General features: G+C 40.7%; 1 protein-coding gene across 4 annotated transcripts in view; it reads right to left on the bottom strand.

Moving 5' to 3' along the window:
* The window catches only part of stard13a (StAR-related lipid transfer (START) domain containing 13a), a 75,919-nt gene that overhangs the window by 7,263 nt on the left and 46,213 nt on the right, over positions 1–22,443 (bottom strand). For all 4 annotated transcript variants that reach the window (XM_052116416.1, XM_052116415.1, XM_052116414.1 and 1 more), the window contains 6 exons: positions 16,537–16,608; positions 11,317–11,398; positions 8,536–8,599; positions 1,940–3,270; positions 1,266–1,436; positions 177–336 (listed from right to left, as the gene is read on the bottom strand). In XM_052116416.1, coding sequence (XP_051972376.1) covers positions 177–336; positions 1,266–1,436; positions 1,940–3,270; positions 8,536–8,599; positions 11,317–11,398; positions 16,537–16,608 — 1,880 coding nt within the window. The remainder of the gene's footprint in view (positions 1–176; positions 337–1,265; positions 1,437–1,939; positions 3,271–8,535; positions 8,600–11,316; positions 11,399–16,536; positions 16,609–22,443) is intronic.

Genomic DNA, 22,443 nt, shown 5'->3' with positions numbered 1-22,443 from the left:
TTTTGAAGGTTTGTATGCATTTTTGGCTCTTCTATTTTATAAATGCACCAGCAACTGGAATCACAGATGTTTTGTACCCATCTAGCTTACCCATCTAACTGGGTTTGCAATAACCTCTCCTGTGACAGTATCTGAACCATATAATCTGTCTTGCAAATGTAAATGAAATTGTATACCTGGTCCAAACACTGGCTTCTTAAAAAGCGCAGAGCAAGCTGTAGGCTTAGAGGCAGAGGGTGTCCATACCGCTGGACATGAACAATCAGAGGTACACCAAAAACAGTCTTATCCTTGAAGTCTGGTCCCTTTATCCTCTTCATAAATTTTGGAACTGACCTACAAAAGTGGGTACATTATTAAGGAGAGGATGTCAGAAGAAGCTGGGGTAACACTTTAAAATAAGGTTCCATTTGTTCACTTTAGTTAACATTATGAGTTAACATAAACTAACAATGAACAATACTTTCAGCATTTATGTATATTAGTTTGTTAATTTCAACATGTACTAACACATTTAAAAAAATCTAATTTGTATTTGTTAACATTACTTAATGCACCTTTAACCTAATGTTAAAGCTAACATTAACTAACAAAAAACAATGGTATTTTATTAACTAACATTAACAAAGATTTATAAAGGCTGTAAATAATATATTGCTAAATGTTTGTCCATGATACCTAATGCATTAATTAATGTTAACAAATGGAACCTTATTGTAAAGTGTTACCGAAGCTGGTCGACAAAGAATGTTTTGCATGTTTGGTACAGTAGATAAAAAGCCTGGAGGTCATATCATATTGAGCACAAGAAGATAGACTGCAGAACTGTGATTTAGATGGAAGGATTACAGAGACTTGTTTGGAAGAGGACACTTCAAACTGTGTGTCATTTGATAAGAGCAAAAGTTCCACCAGAGCTGATCATTTACCAACAAAAAACATTTCTGTTAAAAAATTTCCACAATCCCATCCCACACAGGGACTTTCCATGACTGACTAATTTTGTTGCATCAGTAGACCCACAACTTATATACATACACTATGGCGAGGTTTTTTGTAAGTTGATCTTGTTTTCAAGACACCCTTGAAGCTTCACCCATGAATTCTGACTAAAGCCACTCTCACCTTACATATTGACTAGACTTGAGAACATTTGAGGTCAGTGTCTCATTCATTGTTCCATGTTTATAAGAAAGTTTGATCGTCTTCCTAATGCCTACTCCATCATTTCTTTGTAGATTTCATCTTGAACTTGTAGAACTCACCAAGTCCATCCATGCTTGTTGGACATGGAGTATTTCTCCATGATAGCAGTGAGACGCAGTAGAGAGAACTTCTGCAGCAAGCTAAGCTGGCCTGTTGATTGGCTAGATATCTGTAATGAGATTCCTGATTGGCCGAGGAGGTTCGACATCCTGAAGCTGGGCCATCTAAGGCTAAAAATATAACAACATGATTATTAAAAAAAATCTGATCATGAAAAAGAGAAATATTAAGATTAAAAGAACAGAAACTTGAATTAAGCACTACTTAAAATAAGGCCACATTCATACTCATACTTTTTTCATTTTAAAGTGCTTTAATTTTGTTACGTTTAAGCTTTCATCAACACTAGAACGCTGTTTTCTCCAGTGAAAACTGAGCATTTCAAGAATGCTCTGCAATACCATATACTTTGGAAAACTATGAAGTTAGGAAACTGAAAAAACTATTTCAAATGAAAACGGATTAGTTTGGACAGGGCCTAAATTAAGAACATATTTACACTATTAACATAAAAAATTACTTAAGGCAAGAAGTTGCACACAACTGAGGTAATTTGCATGCTTAAAATCTAGTGCAATCACCTATTACAACACATACAAATGCATCACAGTAACTTTAATGTTTCTCAATATTTAAAGGGGTGCCTCTCAATATATCCATACTGAAGTCTCACCGTGGTCGTGTGAGAGAAGCCCCGACCCCTGAGTCCCTCCTCTCTCTAGTGCTGGACGTGTCCGTGTCATTTAACGAGATCCCGTCCCTGTTGCCGTCACTTGCCATGGTCAGACCTTCTATTACTGAAGTCCCCTCAAAGTCCAGTGTGATTTGACTGGAAGACTGTCCATCAATAATCTTCTGGCCCCTCCCCCTGATGCCATCCCCCTCCCCTTCACTCTCCGGTAAGACGTTTTTGGACCATTGATCCACAATCTGCTGCAGTCCATTCACATGCTGCAGAATGTCATCTAAGTGCGTGAAAATACCCTCCTTTTCAAGGTCCAACAAATCTCCTGTGCTCGCGTACAAGTGTGAACCAGGTACATTATCATACACACTTATCCGACTTCCCCGTGGGCAGCAACGTGTCATGGGCCGAATTTCCCTTCCACCAACTTTTCTGCTTTTTAACGACCGCAGCTCCGAATCCAAAGCCTTCCAATTTCCGTGGTCCTTACCGGCAGGTGCCAAACTCTCAATGGACAGTGCTTTGGGAAAGGTACCAGGTTTATGATCTTTGGGGATGTGCACTAATAGTTCTTCATAGGAGCGAAACTCATTTTTGCGTCTCTGTTCTACTGGTCTCCTCCTCTGGGAGGCGCCAGCAAGAACATCTATGTCCTCCAGGTAGATGCCTGCACGTTTGCTGGGAGCTTGATACTTCGAGACACGCCCTTTCATGTTTGGTGTACTTCCCGCACTACCGCTGGTCTCTGATTGGCTGCTGGCCTCACTGCTGGCAAACGAAGTTGGGCAGTTGTTCATAGGTGGCATATTTTCAGTGTTTAAAGGCTCACCTTTGAAGATCTGAACACATCGTAGAGTTTTCAGTGCTTCTGGTTCGCCTTGCAGAACTGGGCCGCTTATATCCAAAGACCGCCGTTCTGACCGCCCCATCGATGGTCCCCATGTGCGACCCAGTGTCTCCATTCTCCGCAGAAAGTCTTTGGCGCACGTTCGTCCACGCTGCCTGTTCTTCGCAGGAAGTGAACCGTAATGAGGCAGGTCTCTAGGTAAGTGCAGTGAAGTGAGCGAAGCAGAGTCTGGCATGGCGGCCAGGGAGTCTTCGCTGTGCAGGGAGCAGATCTCTGGCTCACTCAGCTCGGTCAGAATGCTCTCACTGCTTACGGTGGTCCGCAAGCCCTCCCCCACCTCCGAGGGACTCCGCTCCTCTGTTCTACCCAGGAGGTAATCAATGTCTTTGAGTCGGGACCAGCGACGACTGTTTAGCTCAAATGTCCATCTATTACTGATGGCCAGCAGGTCCTCCTCATCAGAGTCCTCACTCTGTAAGGACAACAGAGCACAAAACTATGCTGAGATTTGTGTGTATATTTACATTATTTTAGGGGGAATTCATTAAGAATGAATTGCGGTCTGTAAAAGCATTGTTTATTTGCAAATGCTCTCTGCTCTGGTTTAAAATTCGATTCACTAAATAAATTCTGCAGATCAGGCAGTGGTGCAAACGGGGCCACAAAAACTCTGATGAATGCAATTTCCATGGCACAATTCCAATCAAGCAGGTCAGCTCTGAGTGCTATATAGCGAAGGATGCAGCAGAGCACCATGATCTCATCATTACTCCACTACTATAAATCTTCTCTTTAACATGCTGAAAGTGCACTTGACTACATTGCTCATCTGGATATATTTCAGGCTATAATGCTTGTCTCCACCATTTGATAATTATTTCATGAATTTCTACTAATATGATTCATAGAAATGTTCACAAGCATCTCTTTTAAATATAATTCAGTTTCCACCTGCTTTCTTTGGTAATAGCACAATGTTAATTGAGGAAAGCAAAAAAGTGTTTGAATATAGAGTAATACATAATGAGCCAAATGAAAAAGAAAGGAGGCATGTTTGAATGGAAAGGAATGATAATGACTTAATTTAAATGCTGAGGACATAACCCTATTTCAGCGCTGATTGCATCTGCTTATGATTACGGGTGGTTGGTGAATAAGATTGTTTTTGCTCTGAAATATCACGCGCAAAAGCAGCTGTTTAGTGAATTCACCCCGTTGTGTTATAATCAGTGCTGCCAAAGTAAATGCATTAACTTTTGAGATGAATTGCTGGTGTTTGCTAAAGCAAGCATCGCTATTGCTATTTCTCATATTTGGGATTAGGACCTTGAACAAACTACTAACCCCAAGTATTATATTTTGTTGTGTAACATATCTGCACCATTTGTGCTAGAGACATGAAACGATGTGACGTTGTTTTTTTTAAAAAAATTAAAAAAAACTTTTACCTTTTGAAATGATCAGATTTGCAAACTTTGCAACCACAAATGTCTATTTGTTATACAATTAGTTTAGTGGGCAACATTTAGACTAACTAAATGCATTAAAATGAATGCACTACATTCTTAAAGGATATAAATTTATCAAGTTAATGGCAAAAACACCTGAGGGTAACTGAAGTTCATTATTTTAATCTATTTCCCTAGTAACAACATTTGCAAATCCTCCTTATGGTAGAGCGAATGAATATATTTGGTGCCTGCCCTGGACATGATCTTCAAACAAAATGGGAACCATGACAGACTGGGAAATCAATTTGTTGATATTACCAATACATTTGACAGATAGTAAAATCCAGACACATGAGCTCAGATCGAACGATCTGTCTATCTGTCTGTCTGTCTGTCACGTAAAATCAACAGTAACTTACTGGTAACAAATAGCCAGCAAGCTGCTGTATTCCATACCACAGTAAAATGACTGTTAAACTATCTACAGTACACTGTATTATGATTTATAGTATGTGCTGTACTGTAAAATTATGGTAGTTGTTTGTATGATGTATAATAAAATACAGTATATTAGCTGTACATTAAATTTAATTTCAGTAATTGTTTGTATGTTGTATATTAAATGGCAGTGTCCATACCGTAGAACTAGCCACAGTAAGAACAGTTTTAGCTTACAGAGTAACTATTACAAGTTAAAAAGAATGAAACAATTGAGGCCTTTTTGCAAACAAAACATTTATTACACAATGATAACTCAAATATCACATAAATGTTACTCATAAAGGTAAACTATGACTACATACATAAGTCAATTCAAAAACTTAAATATTAAGTTCACCAGATGACTGAAAAACACTTTCCCATTCTTTGCCTGTCCAGACCTAGAGAACAAAAATCAATTAATATCATGTAACGTCAGTCTTCTTTTTATATCAACATGACATTTAAGCTACAAGGGAGAGAATACACTCTCAACAACCAAGGTTGTGGATCATTCAGGAAGGACTAAGATAGAAGTTACTTACATAGATATTGAAAAAATTTCAGAGCAAAATATTTACACAGGTTATATTTGTACATAACATAACTTTATTTTTTCGACCTGTGTAAAAACAACATTTGCTCACAGACAAGGTAATTTGATTACTTATGGTACTTCGTAATTTGTAAGTGCTTTCTCCAATACAAAACAGAATGGGCATTATAACTAATGCTAGTATCTTTTTGAGAACATAAACATTACAAAGCTACACAAAGCAAAAATTCCATGCATATATTCACTGTCAAATGATGAATGTTTGAAAAAATTATTATAAACTGCTAAAAGATGCTTTGTATGATTTTTGATGCTCACCTGGTTCAGTTGAAAAGAGAAAGAGATCACTTTGCTTCTGCTCCTCTCAAGGCTGAAGTGACGTTGAGTCAAAGGCAGGCTCAATGTTCATAAGTTGCCAGATGCATTCAGAATACAGTTCTATCATTTACGCAATTGAGTAAGTCCAATGCAGAGAAGACATCTCCAGGGTTTCGGCTTTTTGATAATAGATCACTGAATAATACCACAAATTTCCCCTCTAATTTGTGTATGTGCAGGTTTGAGATTGGTCCAGTTCTTGTTTTAACAGTGCATAACTGTAATTATTTTCACCTCTAATTTTTTCCTAAAGAATACAGCTCAGTTTGACAGCAACATACTGTAAATACAGGAAATACAGTAAACATACTGTCAAAGCAACAAAAAAATGATTTACAGTGTACATACATTATCACAGACCTTGTGCATTTAAGTTGAATAGCAAAGACAAAGATTTTCTCAAAAGAGTAAAATGGTATTTGAAAAATTTCAGGAAACTATTTCAACAACATCCCCTAAGTCATGTTGGCTGGTCTGGGGGAATTCTCAAATATCAGCCAAACAAGAGCAATAGAAAATTATAGAGATCAAAAAATGATCTGGTTGCATTGAAGACAGCAACAGCTATGGACCCGTTTCAAATGCCATCAGTTGAACTAGAAGCGTCAAAAATTACCCACACAATTAAGAAATATAATTAGGTTGAAATACGGGCCCCAAGTAACAAGCAAAGAGTCTCAAGTGAAGATTAAACTGACACTTTATGCTAAAAGACAATTTTTAATTTTCATGACTGCTCATGACTGCTCTTTTCAGTCCCGGCGCCATGGGCGGGCATTGGGGGGCCTGGCCCGCCCTGTGAGTCACTAGTGCCCGCCCTGGACGATCCTGTCTCCCTTCATCAACTCTACGTCACGTCTCACATTTCATCGCGATCACACAAAGCTCTTTTATTATGCAGCATGCAGAATTCAGCACTGAACAAAAACTCCAACGTTTTGAGCGCTGAGTGGATTTTATCTGAAATGCATCTGATTGGCCATTGCGTTTTAGAAATCAACACATATGTCTGTGATTGGCTACATTGCACAACGCTGCAAAAACACGTTATAATGAGAACATCTACTTATGCTTGCGACTGTAAATCGTTATTTTGTTTAGATGTTCTTATTGCTTTTGTGCAATAGATGAATAACAATGTATTTGTTTTTGGATGTTTTATTTAGATAGGAGTCCCACGAATCGTTTTATTCTCCTGCAACCCATTACGCCCAGCGCCCGCACTCGACCATAAAATCTATTCGTGAATGTTAGTAGTCCCAGTGAGTCGACCAACCACCAGTCCTTGCTTGTTTGCACTTTTATTTATATTTTTTTATCAATAGGCTACTGTAACTTTCATTACAAGTTGGTAAGTTGTCGTTTTGTATATACATGATGAATAAACTCCTGAATAAAATTAAAAATGTGTTTGGTCTGATTTAAAAAATAATGTTTTTAAATGGATTTGATTGGTTTGTCGATAGTGAGCGCGGGAATGTTTGTTTGTGTCCTAAGCATAGTAGCGCTTAATAACGATAGCTGTTTTTTTTGTTTTTTTTTAACAACTATGCTGAGATATTTCGTGTGACAGTTACCATGGATATACGGGGTTTCTTTAATCAAAGACCACCAAAGTTGGCAGAAGAGAGCAGCGAGGTAAGGGGAGAAGACCCAGGGTGTAGCAGTTCACAAGAGGTCGATCCAACTCCCAACACTGCAGAGGCTAGCCATTCCAGCGATACTAGTTGGTCTAACGTTACTTGCCAAAGCCATAGCCAGCCTCAAGCAAGGGACGTCACGGCCACAGGTGGGTAAGGGATAAGCAGCTGCGGTGTTAAGCGAGTCACTGAGTCATTTGTTCAAACGATTCGTTCAAACAGCTGATTCATCAAGAATAAAGTAGTCGTTCATGAATGGGTCATTGAATCTTTGACTCAACCGATTCGTTTAAAACACTGAATCATTTAGTAATGAAAACACGGTTGACTGTGAGATGCGTTCTGTTTCTGCTGGGATCTATGTTTTAAAATAGAACAAAAAGTCAATATTGCATCTAAAATGTAAGTGACTTAATATGAATTACTTGTTTATTGAACTGTCGAAATCAGTGTTACATTTTCAATCGTGATGGTATTCAGCACTTGGTTGTATGGTGTTGCTTCATGTTAAAAAACTAACTTACACAATTTTAATTTTTTACCACAGTATGCTAACTGAGTTTCTTTGTGTGAGCTGCAGTTAGGCCTATTTGTTTCATTGAGAGGCTGCGCGAGCCTAAACAGCACAAATCTTTAGCGTCAGTTATGAATTTGAATAGCGTCAGTACATTATGTAACAGGCTACTATCGATCATTACATATTCAATTCATAATCGGTCATATCATTTAATGTTATTATGCAATTAGGGAATTAGGTTTATCTCAGTTGTGCCCCCCTGAAAAAAATGTAATGCCCGTCCGTGAATTTGTGTCTGGCGCCGGGTCTGGCTCTTTTTTATGTAATCTGCTTTGTATTAAGCGATTTATAGACCAAATCATCCATTCAAACCCACACAGACAGATTTACTGTAAAGACTGATTTATATATAACAGGCATACATTCTTTCAGATACAGTATGCTACTGATAATTGTCATGCAAATAATGTCACAATACAAAAACTGATCTTAAAAAGTCACAATACAAAAACTCTCCATTCTCTTATATTAATACAAAAAATGTATTTTCTTTAATTCTTTCTTAGTTATTTATTTATTTTTATTTTGGGGTGAAATATGACCCAGACATTTCTTGACAGTTTTCTTGAGATTGACCCAAATGACTATCTAAAATATTAAAGGAAAAAAAATCCATTGATTTTTAAGTATATGATATGACAAATTCATCACTCACTTTCTTCTTGGGGAGGCTCACGTCCAGTTTCATGGAGGCACACTTGTTCAGAGTGTTGAGACGACTGGAAAAGAGTAAATACGGTCACTAATGTGTTAATTAATCTCATCTCCACTACAAAGAAACTACACATCCACATAGAGAGAGAGAGCAGATCCACTGTTGATCCTACGTTGATCTAACCTCAACTTGAACGAGAGGGTGGGCAATACACCTTCTCGTTCAACTTCTCTTTGATGAAACACTTAAGTACCCTTTAACATTCTAGTCTGCCTGATCTTCACCCCTGGAGAGTTATTCTCTGTCCCTTTACACACAAGCACACACACACACACACTCACATTGGCGATGAACGTGTGATAATCTCTCATCATTGTCTCATCAAATAACTCATGAAAATGTTTGTTGACATGTTTTTAAATTTTGTCAATAATAACCAAGACAAGAGGATAATTACATAATTTTATTTAAATTATTATGTTGATAAAAATATAATAAGGAGAAATACCTGTTTTTAGAAGACAAATCTTTTAGAAATAATTGATTAATCTAATCCAACAATCTAGTATGTTGGTGATTTCCCTGCTTAAGCAACATGAACAAGAAAAGAAGTGAATGAACAGGTGAGCTTACTGTAATTTAGTCAGAATGCGTAACTTGCATTGTGAATACACTTTTTTTTACAAACGCGCTATACACAATGCTATATCCTAAGCTAGCAAAACATTTTAAAATTAATACTCTCGAAAGCAAGAAGAATTCAGAACTGAAAAAGTAGATTATACTTCAGTATATTCATTTTATAATATTATTTTAGGAGCTTTTCACAATAAGCAGTTATATTATTTTGTTGCATTTTTTTTATATGTTTGATACATGTTCAAATGAATAAATGTTTATACATTTATTATATATATATATATATATATATATATATATATATATATATATATATATATATACACATTTTGGTCTTGGGGTTACAGTTTGATACATTTTTGTCATTTTGTACATTAACTTTACATCAACGTTTGCTGACAAAATTCCAAATTAAAAGAATATGACATGATGAAATATGGACTAAAATTAAAGGGGAGTCTAAAACTGACTTGTAAAATTTAAAAATGAACACTGCCCTAACCATACCCCTTCCCTCATAGAAACCTATTGATATCAGAAGATTTAAAGCAAAACATGATTTGGCCCACTCAAAATGCCTTCCTTTCAAACATTTGGCCAAACCTGGACACATGTGTTCTCTACTCCACAAGAAAGAGAAGACCCTCCAATTCATATCCTTTCCAGACACAAACAAGCCATTATTTTTCACCTATAAAACCCAACTTGTTTGTTTTTGACACTCCAAAATGTTCCATCATGACATAAACACGGTAAATCAGCTGTCTGCAGACACAAGCAGGGTCCCTTCCACATTTTCTGTAATGCGATTCTGAGTTTTCCACCATAATTAAACATCCAGAGTCCAGATGGCCGCATAAATAGGCATAAATATCCGTGTCTGTGGTGTGGTAATGAAATGCTATTATCATGCCTGCAGACACAGTAGTGTGTACTCGTGTGCGTGTGTGTATGTGTATGTGTATGTGTGTGTGGATTCACAGACAGTAAAGCTGTCAGACCTCACTAACGCTGTCATTAGTGGCATTAGAGAAGGGAGACAACCTGTTAGAAACCCTCAGTGCTCCCGGGCCTTATTTCACACAAACACACAGACACATTCCCAACCATCTTTTAGTAGTCTATGCTGCCATCCCAAACCCCCCATGCACCCCAAGGCCTTTGAGAGGGACATCAGAACAGACACCACGGGGGATGCTTTAGGGATCAAAGCGACAGCGAAGAGCTACAGAGGTGGGGACGCCACTGAGCCAGCGCCACTGAGCTTTTTTGTACTTGTAGACCCAGGAGAGGGGCAATAAGAGATGACGAGTTGGATACTGGTCCATACCATTGAAGAACCATTGAAGTTTCTTCAAACACACATGTAGATGAAAAGGATTTAAGAAAAAAGTGTAAAGAGTGCTCAGCCTACCTGGCCCATTTTAGAGACTTTATGAATATAGATGTACACACATTCATGTACATTGTCTAGAACAGATGCTATTGTACTAAGAGATCAGCCAAAATTGGCTTGGTTTCATTAAATATGTTCTTTTGGAAATATAGTACATTATTCCTCATCATTTCTCTTTTGGCTTTATCTATTCATGTTGTTTTGTGACCACAACAAGCTCATGATAAAAAAGAAACAGACATCGTCTTCTGTTGTAAAGAGCAATAGACCTTTGCCCCTCTATAAAAACACTTCCTACTTCAAATAAATAACCTAATTTACATTTCCTTCTCTACGAATGATAATAAAACTCTTAAATTGACCGAGACGTGTGCCATTGCCATCTTTTAAACAAAATCCTAAGAATTACCAATCGAAACATACCATTTCAAATGAAAACTGTGCATTTACATTTAACTGATTATGATTTAATTGAACTGAAATTGGAAGAAAGTAAATAGTGTCAATTTTACTTTCATGTTGTCCAAGCTTAATGTAACAACATTAACCTACAGCTTTGATTTTTGTGAAGAGACTACATCAAGTTTCATCCAACAGACTGCAGTGCAGAGAGTGATAGATTGAAGACAGACAGACCAGACAGACAGACAGACAGACAGACAGACAGACAGACAGACAGATAGATAGATAGATAGATAGATACTGCACCCTGCTGATAATCTTCACATCAATTTGTCAAATCTTACCGGCAAAGAGGATCCACAAGGTCTTTGTCAAGAAAGTCATGGTCCCTCTTGACAGCAGATATTTCAATGGGAAACTGGGAATCTGAAGGCAGAGACAGAAAGCAGATCACCTCTCTGTCCTTTTTAAAAAGGGTTTTACATTACATACGTATAACACAAAGTCATTGATCACCAAAGTTCACACATGATCAAGTCCAGTGTAACCCGCACACACAAACACAAGACAAGACAGTCACAATGTCGGAGAAAACTGCTTTATTCCAACAAAGCAGGCAACAGTACAAAAACAGGGCAAATCCAGTGAAGAATGGTCAGGGTGAGCATTAAATCGAAGCCGGGGAATCAAGATAGGGTAAAGGGGCAAATCCAGGAGAGAGTGGTCAACGAGAGCGTAGGGGTCAAAGCCGGGTAATCAGAATAAGAATAACAAGTGAGAGCAAAAGACAGGGGAACAAGGGAGCTGGCAAGCTAAGAGGTGAACGAGAGGAGGTCAAAACTAGACGAGACTAGCGGGGGCAAAGACACGGAAACTAAATACAATAACCAACAACCGTGAGACTAAAGGGTAGTGATATATATAGGGGCAAGTGCAGGTGTAAACCATGACAGGTGATGAGACGAGTGCAGGTGAAACTAATGTGCAGGAGTGCAGATGACGCGAGTGCAGGTGGTCATAATGTTCTGGGGGATTGGAAACGCGTGAGAAACTTCGAGGAAGGGAGATTGCCTACTGAGCATGTGAGCCAGTAGGAGCAAAGTGGGTGTGAGGGCTCGAGCGAGCAAAAAGAGCGCGGCGAGCTCGAGGGGCGGAATGAGCGTGGGAGCTCGAGGGGCGGAATGAGCATGGAAGCTCAAGGGGCGGAGCGAGGCGAGGCGAGCGGGTCGTGACAGTACTCCCCTCTAAAACGGACGGCTCCTGACGGCCGCGCTCGGTTGCGAGGAAGTGGTGCTGGACGAACCCAACAAACAAAAAGGCCTGAAAGGCTCTGGAGGTGGAGCCGAAGGAGGCTTTAGGGGGGAAGGCCTGGAAGGCTCAGGAGGTGGAGCCAATGGAGGTGGCGCCGTGGGAGGTCCCCAGGCGTACGCACCAGGCAGGCTCTGTAGTCTCGGGGTAGAGCCGTAGGAGGCCCGAGAGGCGGAGTCATAGAAAGCTCTGGAGTCTTTGGGAGCAGAGCCGTGAGGGGCTCGGGAGGTGGAGCCGTGGGAGGCTCGGGAGGCGGAGCCGTAGGAGGCTCGAGAGGCGGAGCCCTAGGAAGCTCTGGAGTCTCTGGGAGTAGAGCCGTGAGAGGCTCGGGGAAAAGGTCGTGGAAGACTCGAGAGGCTCTAGAGGTGGGGCCCTGGAAGACTCGAGAGACGAAGCCCTGAGAGGCTTGGAAGGGGGTGGAGCCCTGAAAGACTCGAGAGGAGAAGCCCTGAGAGGCTTGAGGGGTGGAGCCATGAAAGACTCGAGGGAAGGAGCCCTGAGAGGCTTGAGGGGTGGAGCCATGAAAGACTCGAGGGACGGAGCCCTGAGAGGCTCGAGGGGTGGAGCTATGAAAGACTCGAGGGACAGAGCCCTGGAGAGGCTTGAGGGGAGAAGGAGCCCTGAAAGACTCGAGAGGGGAAGCCCTGAGAGGCTTGAGGGGGGAGGAGCCCTGAGAGACTCGAGAGGAGAAGCCCTGAGAGGCTTGGGAGGGGAGCCCTGAAAGACTCGGAGAGGAGAAGCCCTGAGAGGCTTGGGAGGGGAGCCCTGAAAGACTCGGAGAGGAGAAGCCCTGAGAGGCTCGGAGAGGAGGAGCCCTGGGAGGCTTGGGAGGAGGAGCCTTGGAAGGCTCGAGAAGAGGAGCCCTGGGAGGCTTGGGAGGAGGAGCCTTGAAAGACTCGGGAGGAGAAGCCCTGAGAGGCGGCGCCTGGGAGGCTTGAGAGACTTGAAAGGCAGAACCTTGGGGGGCTTGGGAGGTAGAGCTCTGGGAGGCTCGAGAGGAGGAGCCTTAGGAGGCTCGAGAGGAAGAGCCCTGGGAGGCTTGAGAGGAGCCCTGGGAGGCTTGGGAGGAGGAGCCTTGGGAGACTCGAGAGGCGGAGGCCGCGAGGGCTCTGAGGGGCGAGCAGAGGCTGGCAGAGCCGTGGAAGACTGTGGGGGCGGAGCAGAACCCGGCAGAGCCGTGGAAGACTCTGGGGGCGGAGCAGAACCCGGCAGAGCCGTGGAAGACTCTGGGGGCGGAGCAGAACCCGGCAGAGCCGTGGAAGACTCTGGGGGCGGAGCAGAGATCGGTAGAGCTGTGGAAGACTCTGAGGGAACCTCTGCGGTCTTGAGCACAAGACGAGACTGGGGAGAAGGGGCCCTCTTCCTTCTCTTGCGTCCTCGGCCAACAGGGGACGTGGCCATGGGGACGGTCGAGGCTACAGGCGCTGGCTCGCCGACCGTGGCGGGCATGGGCGCTGGCTTGTTGGCCGTGGCGGGCATGGGCGCTGGCTCGTTGGCCGTGGCGGGCATGGGCGCTGGCTCGTTGGCAGTGGCGGGCATGGGCGATGACTCTCTGGCCGTGGCAGGCATGGGCGTTGACTCGCTGGCCGTGCCAGGCTTCGAGACTGGGGCCGTGACAGGCTTCGGGACTGGGGCCGTGGTATGGAACGCTGGTTCAGTTTCTGCCTCCCCCACAGTAAACGAGGAACCAGCGTACAGTAGGGCGAGGTCAATAAACTGAGCCAGGTTGAGAGAGCAGCGACCACCATGCATGATTGATGAGGCTGGCTCATTCAGTCCAAATTGAAAAATGTCTTTCAGAGCCACCTCATCAAAATTCACCTGGTACGCCAGGGCACAAAAATCCATAATATAAGCCTCCAAGGGTTGGCTCCCTGGCGCAAACCCAAGAGTCGGGCCGCTGGCTCCATAATGTCAAGGACGGGGTTATGAGTTACATAACCACTGCCTTGCATGGAAAACCCTTGGTTCAGCGTCCGATGAGCCATAAAACCTCTCCGGGATGGAGAGCATACAGCGCCACGGATGCGTGGAAAGCATCAACGGGCTCAGGGGCAGACACAGGTGAAACAGGGTGAAAAATTTCAGACATAGAACATACCTGCTGCCCCTGGGCCATGAGCGCTGGTCAAGTTTCCACACCGTAGCTCCTCGGCTGAATGTGACGTGTTCCTCCGCTCTAGTGAGCTGCGCGAATCCTCAGCGCGACGCATTGTGACTGTCTTTGGTGAGGTTGGTTATTTTGTAACCCGCACACACAAACACAAGACGAGACAGTCACAATGTCGGAGAAAACTGCTTTATTCCAACAAAGCAGGCAACAGTACAAAAACAGGGCAAATCCAGTGAAGAATGGTCAGGGTGAGCGTTAAATCGAAGCCGGGGAATCAAGATAGGGTAAAGGGGCAAATCCAGGAGAGAGTGGTCAACGAGAGCGTAGGGGGTCAAAGCCGGGGTAATCAGAATAAGAATAACAAGTGAAAGCAAAAGACAGGGGAACAAGGGGAGCTGGCAAGCTAAGAGGTGAACGAGAGGAGGTCAAAACTAGACGAGACTAGCGGGGGCAAAGACACGGGAAACTAAATACAATAACCAACAACCGTGAGACGAAAGGGTAGTGATATATATAGGGGCAAGTGCAGGTGTAAACCATGACAGGTGATGTCGAGTGCAGATGAGTGCAGGTGAAACTAATGTGCAGGAGTGCAGATGACGCGAGTGCAGGTGGTCATAATGTTCTGGGGGATTGGAAACGCGTGAGAAACTCGAGGAAGGGAGATTGCCTACGAGCATGTGAGCGAGTAGGAGCAAAGTGGGCGTGAGGGCTCGAGCGAGCAAAAAGAGCGTGCGAGCTCGAGGGGGCGGAACGAGCGTGGGAGCCCGAGGGGCGAACGAGCGTGGAAGCTCGAGGGGGCGGAGCGAGGGAGCGGGGTTCGTGACATCCAGGTTACTCTAATATGAAGGACTGAGAAAACCAACATCATGGTCAGCCCAGCCAGTCATCTGTGGAGGAAGGATCACAGATCATCAGCAGCTGTAGTGTAATTCATATAAAGCACAGACTCTGGCAGAGGCTTCTACACTGATTACATTATACACAGCAGACTCCCTCTGAAACTGAACCAGGGGTTATCATACACTCCCACGCTTTTGCTCTAGCAAATGCAGATAATTATCAAAAGGAGGAGGGGTGTATAAAAGCAACACTAAGGTGTGGTGAACAGTCTCTGTTTCTCTAGTGGAATTTGGTAGTTCTTTATTTCTGTAATAATGTTATAATGCCCTCACATGGCCAAATAGAGCCTCTTCCATTTTACTATTTTCTCATGAGAGGCAAGCAAGGAGATTGACATGGCATTTAATATAGAATTGTTGACATTTTATCACTCATTGACAGTATGGTAGGGAGGAGTCAAGGGGAGCCGAGAGAGGGGGGGTAGTGTCCTCTTGACCCCTCTATTGGCCTAAGCGGAAGACTGAGGCAAAGGCCTGCATTTTCCTGGTAGTGATAATGAATATTTTTCCCATGACCTCTTCCTGCCCTTGGATAGAAACTCTAGCATGCGAATAGCTCGCCGTGGCCCCAAAATGGTCAGAAAAAAGAAAGAGGAAGAAATAATGTGCTGACAAATCAAACACACAGCTGTATGAATGCAGTTTTTATCAGTATGACTGAAATGTTGGAGAATCAAGAATACATCGGCTCATGAACACATGAGCCAGATTCCAAACACTCGCCAAGCGGCAATTGTGAGTAAAATTTGGATTTGTTTCTGATGTAAGCAATGTCAGCGAATGAAATCAAAGACGCTCTCTTCCAAAGTGACCGTCTAGTAATGATGATGGTGTTTGTAAAGTGTTTGTGCTGTCTGCTTGTTAATAGGTAAGCCTGTTAAGTGACTGTTGGAACTCAATTTAAACCTCAGAGGAACATTTTACATCAGAAGTTTATTTAGGATGCTAAAAAAATTATTCTAGACCCTTACTAATGACTAAAGGGCACAGGTTTGCTTCAGTCCACCCAGCTGAGATGGGATGGGATAGATGTGATCCCAAACTCAAAGCATAAGTCATCTTCACTCTTGGTCTCTCTCTCTATTTCTCTTGTCCAACCACATTCCTGATTTTTTTACCATCACTTAACATCACAGCTGCAACCACACAAGAGACATTTGTTGAGGCCACCGTATCAACTAGCTATTCTTTGGCAGATCTGTATGTGTGGTGTGTTTATAGTTATTAAATCCATTTCTTACCCTTGTAAAGTTGGGCATACTGTGGGAAACCAGCTGCCCTTAGCCAGTCACATGCCTCCTTTGCCTCGATTTCTGAAAAGAAACCAATTAAGAAACAATATCTGTTTATTTCAACAGTCTTGAGGAATAAACATTACTATAACTACATTTTTGCAAACTGATTTTTACATGCCGCATTCTACAGTTCGCTGCAGATTCCTGGTGAAATCAACACAAGAAGTGCTACAACAGCTGTGCGTTTTATTCACTTTCACACTACAATGACTGACTATGACTTTATAAACACTTCGTTTCCACACTATTTCTCACACACTGCTATGATATGATATCGAAACACTTACTAACTCATCATTTAATAATCTTGTAATACAGACTCAACTACATTTACACACTTTACATTTTTTTATTAACTGAATGTAACAATACATAACAGAAAAAATTATAACAATATTAAAACATGTGTACAGACAATTTCCAGAATAATATGAATGAGGGACATAAAGTGATGACACAAAGGGAAAAAAATAAATAAAATAAACAAAATTAAGGGAGAAAAACCTTATCCCAATATTGTATCTCTATTTATATTAGGCTTCATAATCTTATTTAATATCTGGGATGTAAAGGATTTATTGTTCCTTTTAAGTTCACACAGAGAATCAGCGAATCCTTTTATCTCAGAGCACAATAAAATAACATTTATATGCTATCACTCTGGATATTTTCCAAACAAACACAGGATTTTGACAGCATTGTCTGTGTTAAAGAATAGAGACCATTTCTTCTTTGACGTAAATTAGATTATTAAAAGAAGTAAAAATAAGTAATGAGATCTCAGTCCAGAATTATTTACAAAAGGAACATCTAAAAAAATAGATGTGGCACAGATTCAATTTCAGAACCACAAAAAGAACATCCCAGTAACATTTACACATTTATTCCAAAGTGATTAGCTTCTGTGGTAGCTCACGTCATAAGAGTGTTGGACTTTGGACTCGATGTCTGCGGTTTAGGTACCGCGGTCCATGATAGCATCATAATGACTGTGATAAGCATTTTGGTTTTGGACACCGTTAGGTTTGGTGTTGGTTTAGGGCAGGGGTCAGCAACCTTTTTGACATGAAGTGCCATTTTTTATTTTTCCTGGTCAATGGCAGTGCTGGCTACAAAATGTATCAACAGCTCTGAAAGTAGTTATGTAAAATATATGTTCATTTAAATTGAGAAATTTTGTGGACAACCATTAATGCGAAAAATATCCATAAAAGTGAACGGGTCAGGAAATGACCTCACCACAATCAGACAATTACATCCTTTTCATACAAGATTCTCTAAACGCTTCTGTGAAATTACACATTTGCTAAACAGAACTGACTCATGTCTGCAGAAATCTCCCTTTGAACACAACTCTGGGCATTAAAGCTTTTTGAAACCAGCTCATTTACTGTATGTGCAGATCTAATCTACCAGTGTTTTTACACATACTGGTTGTACTCGTGGAATTGTCATGATGTGGAAACATGCATTTATTTCCTCCAATGAATTTGTCAGAGTCCAGAATCCCACTCAGTCACCATAAAGTCACTTTCTCTTTGGTTCTTCTGACAGATATCTGCCTCCTCTGTCCTTTAATTCCTCTCATTCATACCTTTTCTTTCTGCTTCTCTCACTCACTCTTAAACCTCCTCCCTTTGGTTGCTACAACTCTCTCCATCTCAACCTTTAAGCCAAATAAAAATCCAACTTTATTATGCTCTTCATCTCTCTCACTCTCTCTCTCTCTTTCTCCCTCTCCCTCTCTCTCTCTCTTCCTCCTTTCAAAAATTATATGTATTTAAACACTTCATGTAATCTTGTTAAGATAGAGAGTTTTGTATTTATCTCAGTACCTATTTTAGGGCCATTTTTAGCATCACATTTAAAGCTTTACACTTTACAAAGGATTACACACCCTAGCTTTAAGACCAAGATTGATTTATTTTCAGTACAATTAAGCACATTAGGGCACCTATTATGCCCCTTTTCACAAGATGTAATTTATTTGGTGTCCCCAGAATGTATCTGAAGTTTCAGCTCAAAATACCCTACAAATAATTTATTATACCATGTTAAAAATGCCAATTTTTGGGTGGGAATAAAAATGAGCTGTTTTTGTGTGTGTGTCTTTAAATGCAAATGAGCTGCTGCTCACTGCCCTGTATCCAGAATAGGGCGGAATTTTGTCATCTCTGCTTTGAATAACTAGACATCATAAGCAATAAGACGGACAGCGAAAATAATGGTGTTCTGGGCTATATGTTTGAACCTGAGTCAGACACTGATGAGGGAGAGACTCTGTCAGAAGTAACAACTTTGAGAATGAACCAGGAATTGGTTCTTAGCAGTTTTGCAACGATGGATGAGCATCACACACACACACAAATACTGTTACAACATTCACTATGAGCTATAACAAAACAACACACACAATCAAACATGTTGAACATGTTGCGTAATGTTCACTTATTAATTGGTGTACATGTGCGGCAGTGTCCGTCAACAGTCGTGGGCAGGGCCTGTACAAAGTGATGTCACTTTGTACAGAATCTGCGAACTGTTTGTTCTGTGACAGTGCTTATGATTAATGGGGATTCAAAAAAAAGGACTGGGTGGATTTTTATCATTATAGGGTGGTTGTGTACACACACTGCCAACACACATTTATGTTCCAACACCATGTAAAAGTGAATTTTGCATAATAGATCCCCTTTAAGTGATTAAATTAAGTACAAATACTACATTAATGTATAAAGACTGTGATTTGAATAACATATAAATTCATTATCAGTACATATTTTTGCCACAATGCCAAAAAACTAACTGCAATATACTAAATAGAACGTCTGTTTTATTCATTCTTGACATATAGAGAGAGACAGGAAATTATTGGGAGAGAGAAAATCTCTAAAAGTAAAGGGCCCTGGAAAGTCAAACATTCTTTTCCTCTATTCAGCATGGCATGGAAGAACTTAAGATGAAAATGATGAAAGAGAATTGTGTATGTGTGTGTTATTGAGAATGAATGGCAGATAGTTCCAGTCTGGTGTTGTTTATTGTGTATGTTTCCAATTCAACATTTACTTAGACCGAAATCATTGTAATTTCGTTGTTTTGGCCGTTTCTGGCAGCAGAACAAGAATTCTTCACCCTATGCTTTACAGCACAATCCCCAGTGATTAGTTGTTCCCCTGAGGGGTATGAATTACTGATATATAATAATACCACTGACAAACACAAACAACATCCAAGTCTGTAATGAGACTCAAATCCTCTTAACAACATGTAGCTATAAATAAAATTCCCTCTGCTCCTTAAAGTACACATTAAAGGGGATTTATCAAGAACAACAAGACTTTCCCTGCTCTATTGAAATACAGTTTGTTGTACAATCTCGACATACCTGTTCAAAACACAAAAGCTCCCTCAAAAAATAGGTCATTCAGAAATTGATGTTGACCTATTTACCTGGGCTGCGTATTGATACAGATTTCCAGATTCCATTCCAATCCACAAGCTCTCGATTCGATTTGACTAGATTCCAACTCCGATTCAATTTGATATCGATTCATATGGGTATATTTTGTTAACAATGTCCATTTTGCTTACATATGAAAGAAATTATTGCTCAGCTAATGCTTTTAATTGCAAAGGGACCTTATAACCTTCAAGGTAAGTTTTACTAATTATATTAGCATTATATTTAATGCTAAATTATATATAGCATTAGTTTTTCATCATACTGGTCGCATTTTAGCTTTTAAACTTTTTTTTTAATTCAGTGTATTCCATTAATAAATGTCTTGAAATTGCTAACATTATAGTGCATATTTTTTTGTTACATTATCGTTTAGTATCTTTAAGACTACCAACATCAGCCAGTGAGCACATAGTAATGTGAGCTGCACGGTTTCTTTAACGCATCTAGGCGATGTGTAATTACAAAGAAAAAAATGTATGTCTTTGAAAATCTGGCATCGAAACGTAATAACGCTCACTCTAAAACATCTTTCCTTTTATGGCTGACATCACCAAGTCCTCTTAGTTTACAACCCCTCCCCTCCAAACACCTTGATCCATTCTGGTAAGCAAAGGCCACTTTCCTTCATTGTTTTTGTAGCATATCCGGTTTTTGCTCAGAAATAAGTCACATTACAGAAGAAAAATGGGTTACGAATGCCATTTCATCATGCCTTTAAGGGTCAGAGCAAGGGTGTATATGGTCATGAAACAATCATGATAAATTTCGTTTTTGGTTGAGACGCCTCGACTAAGTGGACTTCAATAAAATGCTAAAAAAGTGCAGAAAATCTTTTATGAATGTTTTAGATCTTAGATCCCTTGTATGAAACATGTGGCCAAATGTGGTGTTTCCACTATTTGATGTTTTCACTGGGGGCGTTAAATACCTGTTTAACATGTCTAGTGTTTAGAATCACACTCACACATGGAATCAATTAGAGAAAGACACGATGGGGCCCTTTTACAGAGTGCAAACACTGGTATCAAGGCAAACGCTCAGCGGGTGCATCCAACCATGCTGTCACATATAGGAAAATCCCCCCATGTCACGACTGTGGATGTTTGTTCTGTTTTAATGGTTTGTTTGTTTGCTCACATTAACAGAATTAAAGCATTTAGCTTTCAGATCACACAAAGAAGCCATTATCAACAGACAGTTACATCATTATGCCATCATAAAAGGAATTTGTGTAATAGCGTGTAATTATGTGCATTAGGATGCATAAAACATGATATTACATGAGTACTTATGGTGATTTGTGATGGTCTTAAACATCTACTGCAACAAGGTCAACTTTTCACAACCCAATTCCTTTCCAATTCCCGAACGATGAAACTAAGATCCATCATGCATTTTTCTGATTTTCACTTTTTTTTATTCAGAAATGTGTCTGATTATGAAAGTAAAATGGGTCGCAAACACTGTTTCATATTGGCAGAGTGCTTTACATACAGTACACACAGAGTGTACAGTTGTATACTGATTTGGTATTGGGTAACCTCAACATCTCCTTCACTTTCATCATTCACAAAAGATCCTGCATTGGTCTCTATGAAACCCTCAAGTGAAGCCCAACCACTGGGCTTGTTTTGCAGAGCATTAAAGAGACTCTGGGACCTTCTAAAGCACAGAGGGGATTCTGGGTAGGCCTGAGTCAGTGGACCTCAAAGGCGTGGGAATAAAGAAAGGCTGTTTTTTCAGCCACAGCTTTAATTAACACATACCACTAATATCTAATGTCCAAACTGCCACCCTGGGGCACCAACGAAAAGTCCAAACCAACACAAAAGATGCCCAAAAAAATAAACCTGAAGCAAAGCCACATGCATAACAGAAATCAGTGAAACAGAAGTGCAAAACTACACAATGAAGCATAGAAAGGTAGCAGTAAAAAAATGACATACAAACATACATTGATGATTAAAAAAATTACACACTGAAATGGGGCCAACACAAGAGGGGTGTGATAGACCTTGTCCAAATGCACAAAATGTTTTTGTGAATTTTAGTGAATTGGTTCATTCAGACAGTTAATGTAAGTGAACTGGTTCAAATAAATGATTCAAAAATGAGTTTAAGTCCTTAAAGCTTCTTTTTTTGTAGCAAAATATCAAATTAAATGCTGTTTGTCACAATGTTTTCAATGGTTATATTGTATAAATTCGAGTCCATTTATCTGTTCAGGTTATGTTGTTCAAGGCAATAAAAATGACACAAACACAGACACTGGGCCAACACAAGGGGATGTGATTATCCACACCCAAAAGCAAAAAACAAACAAACACATAAAAAACATTTAGGTGAATCAGTTAATTCGGACATTTCATGTTAAATGAACCGGTGCAAAT

The sequence above is a fragment of the Xyrauchen texanus genome, chromosome 43, assembly GCF_025860055.1.
Source record: "Xyrauchen texanus isolate HMW12.3.18 chromosome 43, RBS_HiC_50CHRs, whole genome shotgun sequence".
Taxonomy (NCBI): Eukaryota; Metazoa; Chordata; class Actinopteri; order Cypriniformes; family Catostomidae; genus Xyrauchen; species Xyrauchen texanus.
The sequence above is the reverse complement of the archived record's forward strand: the minus strand, read 5'-3'. Positions and strand labels throughout refer to the sequence as shown.